Genomic DNA, 12,607 nt, shown 5'->3' on the forward strand with positions numbered 1-12,607 from the left:
GTTTGGAGCATTCTAGAGACAGGCCAGAGTCTTTGAATGCCACACACGACGAAAATCTCGGCACAGGGTGTCAACAATTTGCCGAGGGTAGAGAATGAGTTAAAAAAATCAAATTGTGGCGATTTGCTATGAAAGAAGCCATCGAGGAGCCGAGGTCAGGGTCCTCCCGAGGTCAAGGGAGACAGGGGACACCTCAGGTGGGCAGTCAGGGAGCTTCTGAAGGGGTTACATCAAGAGTTGGGGACCATTGCAGAGGAGACTCCTAGACAGAGAGAGCAGCATGTGCAAAGGCCCAAAGCAGGAAAGAGGTCAGAATTTTCTGGAATAGAAGGAAGGCAGGGTAGGGACCCGGAGGGAGAGGTGAGAGAGGGGTGTGGAGAGACAGTGGTACGGCGGCACAGGCCCCTATAGGGCGCGGTAAGAATTTGGGTTTAAGCTGACTGTTGCTTCTCTGGCTGCTGTGCTGACAGCAGAATGAATGGGGCAGGTGTGCCAGGGATGACAGACTGTGGGGTTTGCCCCCTGACACTGGCCATGCAACCTCAGGCCAGGCGCTTAACCTTTCTGGGCTTCACTGTTGTCCACCCACGGGGGTAACATGAGGCGGATTCCATTCACTCTCAGGAGAAAGTCTAACTTGATAGAAGAGGCAGCCTTAAGAGGTAATGAACTCCCCATGACTGCAAACATTCGCACAGAGGCTGGCTCCATTGTGAACTATATTGTAGACAGTGCTTGGAGCCAGAGGATTGGGTGGGAGGACTTTTGTGGTCGCTGACCCTGACCTTCTGTAGACCGCAGTTCTGGTCCCATCTCTGTCCCTGTCTTGCTGGACGGTTTCAGCAAATAACCAGAGAGGCTGGTTATTTCCCCTCTCTGAGGGTCGGTTTCCAAATGATGAAAGAAATAGGCTGGATGATCATTATAGGTTCTCCCACCAGCACGTTCTCTAATTTGTCCATTCTGAGTCTTCACCCCAAACCCCACTCACAATGGCCACCACCGTCTTGGCAGCTGGAGGCACCACGAGAACCTGGTCTTAGTTTTGGCAGGAAGTCCGTCCCATGTCCATCCATTCCAACTCAAACATGCAGGTGACCTTTGGGTTGGAGCCTCTCTGCTCATTCCGGACAGGGGTTATTTTCTTTGGAGTCTCCTTGGATGACCGCGGAACCAAGGATGGCTTCCATGGGCAGCCTCCCATCCTGTGGCCACCAATAAAAGGGCCAGCACCACCCAGAAGAATCCTAGGAGACCGTGCAGGGAAAGAAGGATTCGTGAGCATCCTCCTCCGAACCTGTGAGTGGCAGGCTTCCCCCCGAGGTCACCCCACAGGGTGGTGGTCTCCCGTAGACTTTGGGAGCAAGAGTCAGAGGCCTGGGGCTGCCCGGGTTAGCTAATATTTTGAACATAGCAAATTAAGAGGTAGATAGAGATTATATTCAGGGAAGTGTCAAACTGATGAGCAATGCAGGGTCACGACATGGTGGCCATGTATTTGTTCATACTTTTATTCAGCAAATAGTTATTCATTGAAGCTGCACTGGGTGCAGGTTTTTTTTGTTTTTTTTGTTTTTTTGTTTTTTTTTTTACTGGGGGCTGAGGATTCAACAGTGAAATGTCACAATTCCTCCTCTAAAGAGTTCACAGCCTGGTGACAGAGAAGGACAGCTCATCATGTCATTGGTACTCAGGACACTCAGCAGAAAACGAAGGCAGAAAAATGCTGGGGTGAAACCCCCGAACCCAGACTCTAGAGAGGGGCATAGAGTAGGCTTCACAGAGGACATGTTGTCTTACTGAAGCCAGAGAGTCTACAGGATGTGACTTGGGTGAAAAATGCAAAGAGGAGGACAAATTTTCCAAGCAAAGAAGCCAGCATGTGGAAAAAACCTTTTTGTAAATGGCAGTGTTCACTAAAAATTCCTTTTCCTACTGGCTAATTCTTACTCCTGTTTCTCCTATGAATGCCCAGGCATCAAGACAAGATGTTTCAGCTTTGGAAAGTTGTTCTCTTGTGTGCCCTGCTCACTGGGACCTCAGCATCACTTCTTGGGAACCTTGGCAATGACCTAAAAAATGTTATCAATAAAGGACATGAGATCGTTGAGGATACAGTTCAAAGTGAGTCAGTAAGATTGATGATGGGTGGCACCTGTTTCCTAAACACTAGGCTTCATTAACCAGGGGCTGCCACCAGGGACCGCCCTTTCTGGGTGGTTTCCTGGGTGGTTCCCTTGATGATGGTTTTTTTTTTCCTACAAACTCTATTTTTCTACAAATAAGCAATGCTTAAATGAATATTCCTTTACATATTATGTCATGGCAAACTTTTTCCAGCAGATGAATAGGATAAGTTCCTAAAAGTGAGGTTTCAAAAGTTCAAAAATATGCACATTTTAAATTCTAGTAGATGTTGACAAATAATCCCCTATGTTAACATTTTCTCCAACAGTTGGTGGGAGTACCTTTCTCTGTGCTCCCTCAACAGCACTGGTACAGACAATTTAAATGTTTGCCAATGTCATAGGTGAAAGATTGTAATTCATTTCACTTTACATTTCTCTAATTATAAGAAAATCCACTCACATTTTCATATTTGTAGTTTTTTACATATTTTAAATGTAAATGTTTTGTTCATATTCTTAGCATATTATTTCTGTTGGGTTGTTTACTTTTCTTACTGATTTGTATTAATTCATTAGAAGTTAACTCCACCTAGCCTAGGTAGTTATATCCCAGCTTTTAGAGTTAATTGATCTCTTTTTTTATTCTGATTTCTTAAAAAGAACTTGGCTTTCTCTTCCTTTTCTAAAAAAATTAACAGCACATTGATAAAAATCTTTTTTTTAAGATTTTATTTTTTATCTTTAGAGGGAAAGGGAAGGAGAGAGGGAGAGAAACATCGATGTATGGTTGCCTTTCGTGCGTCCCCTGCTGGGAATTGGCCTGCAGGGAACTGGCCTGCAACTCAGGAATGTGCCCTGACCAGGAATTGAACTGCAATTGTCTGGTTCGCAGCCCCGTGCTCAATCCACTGAGCTACACCAGCCAGGGCTGATAAACATCTTTATAGGAGTTTAGTAACTCCTGGAAATGGCCACCTTTCCAATATTATCAGGCAACCTTCAAAGATACAGAAGAGATTCAATCTTCAACTTCACTTCTGAGAAAACTAAGCTCAGAAACAGAAGTGTCTGGGTTAAGGTCACCCAGTGAGTTATAAGACCAGACACAGTTCTATTTAAATTGGCATCTTCAGTTTGCATCATTACAACTGGGTAGATACTGTTCATTGCACAGCTGAGTTGTAGTGCTACAATTACATATCTTCTCCCGTGCAGTCTTTTGTTTTTCCTTGAATTAGTAATTGCCTTGCTGTTTCTCACTGAAGTTATTTTACTCACATATCCTTAACTCTTTTCACGTGCACCATTCCATACCTATCATATCATTTATTCTATCGAATCCCTCTTTTCACTGGAGACTCCCCCACCAGATACTGATCTCCTGCTCCCATGTGAATTCTTGCTTTCTGGGCCTGGTGCAGGGTTCTCTTCCTCGGACTGCAGTTCGTCACTTTTATGGGTTTGAGTCATATTTTTTCTTGATTCTAGATTTTCCGTATTATAGTTTACTCTCTCACTTTGACCTAGTTTTTGAAACTCGTGTGGACATCTCATTTAGAGCAAGAGACCCTCCAAGTCACCGCTAGAAGTTGCTTGAACGATCACTATCGATTGCCTGGCTAATTGATTGATTTCTCTGTTGATGAATCATGGGTGTATATTAGCATGAAGACAGCATGGGAGGAAGAGGGGCTCTGCAGCTGTGTGTCTTTAGGCACGTTTCTTAAACTTTTCACCCTTCATTTCCTCATCTGCAAAATGCAGACAATATCAAGATCTACCTCACTGAGTTGTTAGGAAGATTAAAGGGAATAACATCAGCAAACAGTCTAATCTAGTACCTGGTGCATGGTAGGTACTTCATAAGTGGTACATAACACTAAATAGTGATTGTTTCTGTCAGCTGTGGCTGGAAACCTAAAGCATGACCTTGACAGCCTTCAGAACTCCAAGCTTGGGCAACTGACTGAGCAGGTGTTACAGAAAGCTGAGGATCTGTTGGCTGGTGCTGTTTCCAAAGTCTTGTCAGTTAAGAAGGACATTTTGGGGTAAGTAGGTGCTTCATGGTGGAGATCTTTGCTCTCCATATCTTTGGGGCAGGGGATAAGTTTAAGATTAGAGACAGAAAGATAACAACAAAACTTGTCCTCCCACAGAACCAAGGTGGTCTGAGGCCAGGTCCACCAGAACTTGAGTAAATTACAGGCAGGGCCACAGAGCCATTCTTGGCATTCCGTGTGTTTCAGCTTCCACATTCTGTGACTTCAGGGTCATGATGAAGGTTCTCTTCACTCACACCTCCACATGTTTGCTGATGCCTGGATTCCCTTTTCCAGGGACTAAGACTTTCTTTTCCACATATTGCTGAGAATAAAATTCTGAATCCCCTCAGAAGAAATATAATTAAAGTCTTCACACCCACTGGTTTCACACATAAGAGTTTTGGAGTAAACAGTTGTGGGTTCAAACCCTGGACCTGGCAGTTATTCTTCCTTGGAATCTTGGGAGAAATCACAACTGTCTGATCCTCCGTATGCCATGCTATGAAATGGAGACAATCAAACCTCTGAAGGGGCTATGGTAAAGACCAAAGTAAGCAAAGCTGATGAGGCCCAACTGCCTGGCATGCTCCCGGTATAGAGACATGCTTGACTAATGGCTTTCAATGAGGAATGACGAGAGTGAATTCTGTTTTTTGCACAGATTGAAAGTCAGTAACGTCCAGCTCCTGGATGTCAAACCGAAACTGACTTCTGATGGCCATGGACTTAACGTGAGCATCCCCATCAGCGCTGACGTCGAACTGGCCCTGTGAGTATGCGTTCGAATCTGAGACTGGGGCGGGCAGTGCAGGGTAGCCAATGGGTCTCCACACTCGAAGCACACACTTTGCTGTGCTGCACTGTGGCCCAATCTATAAATAAGGGCTGTTTCTAAGCTCTAAAATCCTGATTTCTAAAAAGTTCTAATAAACTTTGGCCACAACTAAGTCTTTTTAAAAAGAATCCTCCATTAAATGTATTTCTGGAATCATAACATTTAATTAATAGTGAAATTTGCAAAAATGGAGAGGACATTTATAACTCTTTGGCAAAATTTTCTCTAGCAGTATTTTGTCTCTCAAGATTTTCTTTAAATAACAGTAACCATTACAGATAAATGCATATAGTGGTGTATAGTATAATAAAGGGCATGTGTGAAAAATATAGTTTTGTACTTTAATTTATTTTGATTGAATTTATTGTGGTTACATTGGTCAATAAAATTATGTTTTAAGAGAACAATTCTAAAATGCATTGCCTGCACCACTGCATTGTGTGTCCACCATCCAAAGTCTAGTTGCCTTCCATCACCCTTTATCTCCCTGCAACCGCCCTCCTCTTTGGTAATCACCAAACTGTGGTCTGTGTCGATGAGTTTTGGGGGTTTTTGTTTGTTTGTTTGTTTGTTGCTTAATTCCTTTACCTATTTCACTCATCTCCCCAGCCTCCATTCTTTCTGACAGCTGTCACTCAATTCTCTCTATCCGTGAGTCTGTTTCTATTTTGTTTGTTTATTTTGTTCATTAGATTCCACATATAAGTGAAATCATATGGTTAAAAACTATCATCTTAAAGTATATTAATTACTTAAAAATAGAGAGTTAAGAGAATGAGCACCTGTGGAAAGACCTTTGTAAATTAAGTACAGTATCATTTCATCATACTTTAGCTGTGAGAACTTGGATTAGTTACTTAACATCTCTATATCAATGCTTCCTCATTTTGAAATACAGATAATAATGGTGCTTTTCCCTCGTGGTCTTGCTGCAATAATTAGATGGTTTGATCCAGGCAAAACACCTTTTGTAAGTGCCTAACATAATTTCTGCTCAATAAATGTTAACTTATTATTTTAGTTATTAGTGTGATTCTATAGAAAAATTTCATATGAACCAAACCTACGTGGCCAAGAAGAAGCACCTAATATAAATATGTTGATCTCATAAAACATATTAACAAGGTTGACATTATCCATATATATCTTGGATGATGGCCACACAGGCAGTGTGGAAGGTCTTCTAGACCTCTCTTCACAGTGAATCTTATTTCCTGCAGGCCTGTCATTGGAAATACAGCTGACCTGAAGCTCTCCGTGGACCTCCTGAACGGTGTCAGCATTGAAACCCAGGATGGAAAATCCAAAGTGGCCGTGTCACAATGCATCAGCGACCCAGCTAGCATCTCATTGAGCTTGCTGGACAGGTAAGTCCCGCCCATCTCAGCAGAGCTGGGCTCTCAGGTGTGTCAAGGACCCTAAATTCAGCCCTATTCCTCTACCTGGGAGGTGACACAGTGTGGTGAAAACACGTTTAGGCTCTGTAGTCAGACATACCTCAGTTCAAATATCAGCTCTGTTACTAACTTATAACCTTGTAATAACCTCTCTGAACCTGTTTTTTCCTCTGTAAACTGAAGTTAACAGTACTACCTACTCATAGGCTGCTGAGCTAACCAAGTGATAAAATACAAGTGTTTAGCATATAGCCTGGCTTATACTAAGCTCTTAATAATAATAATATCTGTGCTGACTCTGTGTCTCTTTGTTGTCTCCATTATGTCTAAGACAGGAGTGTTGACATCTCCAACTATAATTGTGAATTTGCTTATTTCATTCTTCAGCTCTACCAGAATTTTCCTTCTCACTTTTTGAAGCTCTGTCGTTTGGGACTGCATATTTAGGATTGCTATATCTTCTTGAAGAAATACCCCTTCACTGTTATGCCACACTCTCAATCACCAACATCAGTTATATTTACCTTTTTGCCTCTGGTTGGGAGGGGAAAGAGGAATAAATGTCCACCAAGGGCTCTGATTTCAGATTGTCCCCAAATTGTTCTCCACCCCCTGGAAAGCTTCTGAAATGGTATTTTGAAAACATAATCCTCCCCATTAAAATCATTGATCCCTGTTAATCCACAAAAATCTACACCTTAAACTGTGTGATTGAAAGAGCCAGTTTGGCCCCAGGAAGAGGGTTGAGGGAGAAAGGGCCACCCTGGCTGTGGCTTGGAGAGGAGAGATGCTCTGGAAGCTGAGGGCTGGGGCAGGCTGGCCTTGTCAGGGAATAAGGCTGAGCCATTGGCAGAGGTCAATCCACCCTACCCCCACCAGGGTTGCCTGAAGACCCCCGTGAAACCAAAGAAAGGTTCCAAGGCCTGCTATTGGCTGGAAAGGCCTGAGCTCCCCTGGGCATGCTTTGCCCCAGGGAATTCATCTTGCTGCTCTGGGTCTCAATGTCCATATCTGTAACATGGCATTCCATTCTGCTGCCCTAAGTCCTCTCAAGGCATTTCCTTCCACTTTGGATGAAATCCCAAGTCCTCCCCATGGTCATCTAGGCTCTGCGTGATCTGTGCCATCCTCATCTCACTTCACTCCCCCTTGTTCACCCTGGGCAGACACACTGGCCTTTGCTCTGTGCCCTGGTTTACTCTTTCCCACCTCCAAACTGGTCCAGAGCTGTCCTAGCTACTAGAATACCTTTGGTCCCCTCCACTTCGATGCCCTTCTCTTCCTTCAGGCTCTAAAACGAGGTTCTTCTCATTCTCTCTCAAAAATGTCTACTCTCACCTTTCAAAGTTTTTGTCACAAGTTGTCATTACACCTTTAATTGTACGTTTACTTCATTCATTCTCTCATCTACAAATGGATTGAGTATCTGCTATGTCCCGGCAGTCAGTGTTCCACTCTCTGGAGACTTTGTTGGCCGAGAACAGACAAGGACCTGTTTTTGTGGTGCTTAGTGTCCTGAGGGAAAGGCAGACAGGCAAGCATTCAGTCCATCAATAATGAGCTCTTGGACTTCCGCAAAGATGGAGGCATAGGTGGAAACACTCTGCCTTCTCTCACAACCAAGTTTAAAAACAACAAAGTTTTAGCAACAAAAATGCAGCCAAACCACAGAAAATTGAACTACATGGAAGTCTGACAACAACGAACCCTTCAGCCAAACCAGTAAGAGGGGCAGAGCCAGCAGCAGAGTGGGGTCGGGCTGGAAAGATCCACCGGACCAACTGGAGCGTGACCCAGGTGGGCAGGCAGGCAGTGGGTGGATCCCAGGTGTGGAGTAGCAGCGGGCGGACCCACTGAGGGCGGACCGCGGTCACACATTCGCACGCAAATAACTGGAGAAGGAGCGTACAGTGAGACTGAGACAGACCGCACAGGACCCAGTGGAGAGGGGACTGCCATTGTCCCCCTCTGACCCTGCCCCCGCATACAGCATCACAAACCAGAGACCTGCGTGGCCCCGCCTGGTGAACACCTAAGGCTCCGCTCCTCATACCTAACAGGTGCAAACAGAGCAAAACATTATGGCTCAAGAAAAACAGCTCAAAGCCCCAGAGCCAATAAAACTAGTGATGAAGAAATAGCCAAACTCTCAGATGCACAGTTCAAAACACTGGTGATCAGGATGCTCACAGAACTGGTTGATTTTAGTCACAAATTAGAGGAACATATGAAGGCTAAACTAATGGAAATGAAGGGAAATACACAGGAAACCAATAGTAATGGAAAGAAAACTGGGACTCAAATCAAGGGAGTGGACTAGAAGGAAGGAAAAAATGACCAAACAGAAAAGAATGAAGAAACAACAATTCAAAAAAATGAGGAGAGGCTTAGGAACCTCCAGAACATCTTTAAACGCTCCAACATCTGAATTATAGGGGTACCAGAAGGGGAAGAGGAACAACCACGAGTGGAAAATTTATTTGAACAAATAATTAAGGAGAACTTCCCCAATCTGGCAAAGGAAATAGACTTCCAGGAAATCCAGGAAGCTCAGAGAGTCCCAAAGAAGTTGGACCCAAGAAGGAACACACCAAGGCACATCATCATTACATTAGCCAAGATTAAAATGAAGGAAAGAATCCTAGAAGCAGCAAGAGCTAAGGGGACAGTCACCTACAAAGGAGTTCCCATCAGACTGTCAGTGGATTTCTCAAAATAGACCGTATAGGCAAGAAGGGACTGGAAAGAAGTATTCTAAGTCATGAAATCCAAAGACCTACATCCAAGATTGCTCTATCCAGCAAAGCTTTCATTTAGAATGGAAGGACAGATAAAGTGCTTCTCAGATAAGATCTAATTCAAGGAGTTCATCATCACCAAGCCCTTATTATATGAAATGTTAAAGGGACTTACCTAAGAAAAAGAAGATAAAAAATATGAACAGTGAAAGGACAGCAAATTCACAGTTATTAACAACCATACCTAAAACAAAAGCAAACTAAGAGGACAGCTAGATCAGGAGCAGAACCATAGAAATGGAGAGCACATAGAGGGTTAACAACAGGGGAATGGGCGGAGGAGAAGGGGGGAGAAAGTACAGAAAATAAGTAGCATAGACGGTAGGTAGAAAATAGATAAGGGGGAAGGCAAGAATAGTATGGGAAATATAGAATCTAAAGAACTTGAGACACGTGGTTATAAACTAAAGGGGGGAATGTTGGGGGAGGGGTGTGCAGGGTGGAGGGGAATGAAGGGGGGAATAGAGCAACTGTAATGGCATAATCAATAAAAAATATTTTTTTTTTATTTTTTAAAATTTTATTTAGTTATTTTTCAAGTACATTTTTTGTCTATTTCTCCCATCCCAGCCTCCCCCGCCCCATGCTCCCCACCTCCCTCCCATTTCCACCCCCCTTAGTTCTTGTCCCTGTGTCCTTCCTATTTGTTCCTCCAAATCCCTCCCCCTTTTCCCCCTTAAATTCTTTTCCCTCTCCCCTCTGGTCACTGTCCCCTTGTTCTCTACTTCAGCAATAAAATATATATATTTTTTTAAAAAGAGCTCTCAAGCAATGTATCAGATGGCAGAAGCCCTGGGCAGAGCAGCACACTTATCAGGGAACTGTGATGCAAAGCTCTCCCTTTGGGGAGCAGTAAGAGAGGGCTGTCCTGAGGAGGTGACAGTTGCGTTTGGAGCTGAAGGTGGGAAGGAACCAGCCTTAGCAAGACTTGTTTAAAGTTTAGGTACCAGGTTAGGAGCTGTTTGTACTTTGCTCATCCTCATGTCTCCAGCCTAGCTTGGCCCCTGGCATGTAGTCCCAGCTCTGTAACATTTGCTGAATGAACTGGGTTGTGATGAGACTCTCGAGGTATTGCGATGAGCTGCTTACTCCAGACAGGGGGTTGTAAGTGATGATTCTTCTGGATAGAGGGAGACTCTGTCTGTGCTTAGAAAGACACCTTGGCTCAGGCTGGTGTGGCTCGGTGGATTGAGCTCCTGCATGTGAATTGAGAGAGATCGCTGGTTGGATTCCCAGCCAGGGCTCATGCCTGGGTCTCTGGCATGTGAGAGGCCACCAAATGATGTATGTCTCACACACTGATGTTCCTCTCCCTCTCTTTCCCTCCCTTCTCTCTAAAAGTAAGTATATACAATCTTTCTTTTTTAAGGCGTCTCAGTGGCCCTGGATTTGTTTACAGGCCTTCAAGGTGCTCTGCCATCCCCCACCATCTCTCCAGCCCCCGCTGCTTGGCAGCTCTGCCCATTTGCCCAGGCTTCATTAGTTTCCTCTCTTTTCCAGACAGAGTCTCACAGATGCTGTGTCCAGCTTCCTGAGTGAGACGTTGTCCACCCTGGTGGAGAAGCAGGTGAGTCCTCCACTCCTGGGTGGAGGATGTGAGGCTCCACTTCAGAGCTAGGCCTGGTGTGGGCAATGCAGCCTTTACAGGCCTAGCTGTACTCTCCACGCCCCTTTCCTTTTGAGGTGCAAACTTCTCACGGGACATCAGCTGGAACCTGCCCTGGTTGGTTCAGCCTGGAGGGATGAGGGAAGGGGAGCAGAGGCCTGGCATTAGCTGAAATCACTGAGTCCCAAACTTGAACTATCTATCATGGTTATATACTATCCATGTGTTTTTAGCTAATGTTTCCCTTTAGTCAACACAATTTTACTTACTTAAATGTATTTAAACACACTTATTTTTAAAAGGAAACTTCATATCCTTGGTATAAATAGAAATTAATATCACCTATAACAAAATTAATTTTAAAAATAAACACAGACCTATAGAATAGGTTTTTCATTTGCACATCATCCCAAATCTTACGTGCCTCGTGCAGGACTCCTGTGCACCCTACAAAACCAAGGGCGCTGTGTGCCCACAGTTCCAAAGACTCCGGGAGGGGGCCAGGAACCTGGGTGTAGGAAAGGACACTCCTCCTGGTGTCTTTGTGATTCAGAGAACTAGAGTCTCACTACTCAGTGTGTGGCCCTCAGGCCAGCAGCACAGGCCTCACCTGGTAGCTTGTTAGAAATGCAGATTCTCAGGCCCCACCCCAGGCCTATGGAAATGAAATTTGTATTTCAACCAGATCCCCAGGGATCTGTGAGAAAATCATGAAAAACACTGCTCTATAGTTCCCAGGTCCTAGTTGACTCTAAAACTCCAGGTCCCCGAGAGTGCAGGAGCCTGCGACGTCACTGCTCTAGATTCTTAAGGTTCTAGGGCTTAAGGTTGTAGGTTTTAGAATCCTAGCACTCTAAGGTTCTCAGGTTTTGGACTTCTAACTTTCTAGTGTTCCAGAATCCTAAGGGTCAAAGGTCCTAAGATCCCATGTGCAAAGTATCTTCGTGGGTGGCTGCCAGTTTGCTGCCGACTGATAATGGATCTGTCCCTTTTCCTCCTCCTCCCTCTCCTCTCCCTCTCTCTCCTCCCTCAGGTATGCCCATTGGTCAGACTCTTTGTCAGCTCACTGGGTGTGGATTATATACAGAATACCATCGGTAAGTCATAGTCTGGGAAAGTGAAGGCATTCCCTATGCAGCCTTCCCAGGGTGGGCATGCAGGTCTGTGACCACCCCACAGGCTGGTCTGGGCAGGGGGTCCTAGAGAAGAAGAACCTAACATCCTGAGCAAATTGGGAGAGCGTAGCTGGAAGGGTCCTTGCAGAGTGAAAGGGGTTCCATGGGCTTCTGAGAGCTTCCTACTGTCATCCGTCAGTTAACCCACAGAAGCTGCCTGACAGAATGACGTGAGAAAGAAAATGAGCCAGATCTGCATTCAAACCCTGGCTCTGCTACTTAGCAACCGTAGGACCTTGATGCAGTTGGTTCTGCCTCTTTGAGCCTCAGTTGCTCCCGAGTAAAACAAGATTATAAAAATTGTGGAGTTGGTGAGTGGATTAAAGGAAAAAGCTTAAAGAGCCTGATATCCGTTGAGCATTGCTAATAAACACCTTCCTTCCTCTCTGCCTTCTTATGAGGTACTGGGGCTTCCCCAGCCATTGGAGGCTTCCTTTAGCCTTCAGGTCTCCAGGCAAGGCCAGGTTGCTGGGGATGCTGGAGCAAAGGAAATGGGTTAAGTGAATGTGTCAGGGCTCTGGAGCTGGCCCTTCTATAAAAATAGCCACAGGTCCAGTTCCTTGGGCAATCACTCTGTGATCTGAATGCACCATCTCATTGGATCCTCACAACAGCCCTGTGGGAT

The 12,607-nt window shown here is 44.7% G+C and overlaps 1 protein-coding gene across 1 annotated transcript; it reads left to right on the forward strand.

Annotated features, from left to right (window-relative positions):
• The first annotated feature begins 1,988 nt into the window (after positions 1 to 1,988).
• On the forward strand, positions 1,989 to 11,915 carry BPIFA2 (BPI fold containing family A member 2). The gene is made up of 7 exons (XM_053671241.1): positions 1,989 to 2,124; positions 4,033 to 4,177; positions 4,833 to 4,940; positions 6,227 to 6,373; positions 7,570 to 7,588; positions 10,706 to 10,768; positions 11,841 to 11,915. The coding sequence occupies exons 1-7, from the start codon at positions 1,989 to 1,991 to the stop codon at positions 11,913 to 11,915; spliced, it is 693 nt and encodes a 230-aa protein (XP_053527216.1).
• Positions 11,916 to 12,607: the final 692 nt, after the last annotated feature.

This window comes from Artibeus jamaicensis, unplaced genomic scaffold (genome assembly GCF_021234435.1).
Source record: "Artibeus jamaicensis isolate MK-2021 breed Jamaican fruit bat unplaced genomic scaffold, CSHL_Jam_final contig_685, whole genome shotgun sequence".
Taxonomy (NCBI): domain Eukaryota; kingdom Metazoa; phylum Chordata; class Mammalia; order Chiroptera; family Phyllostomidae; genus Artibeus; species Artibeus jamaicensis.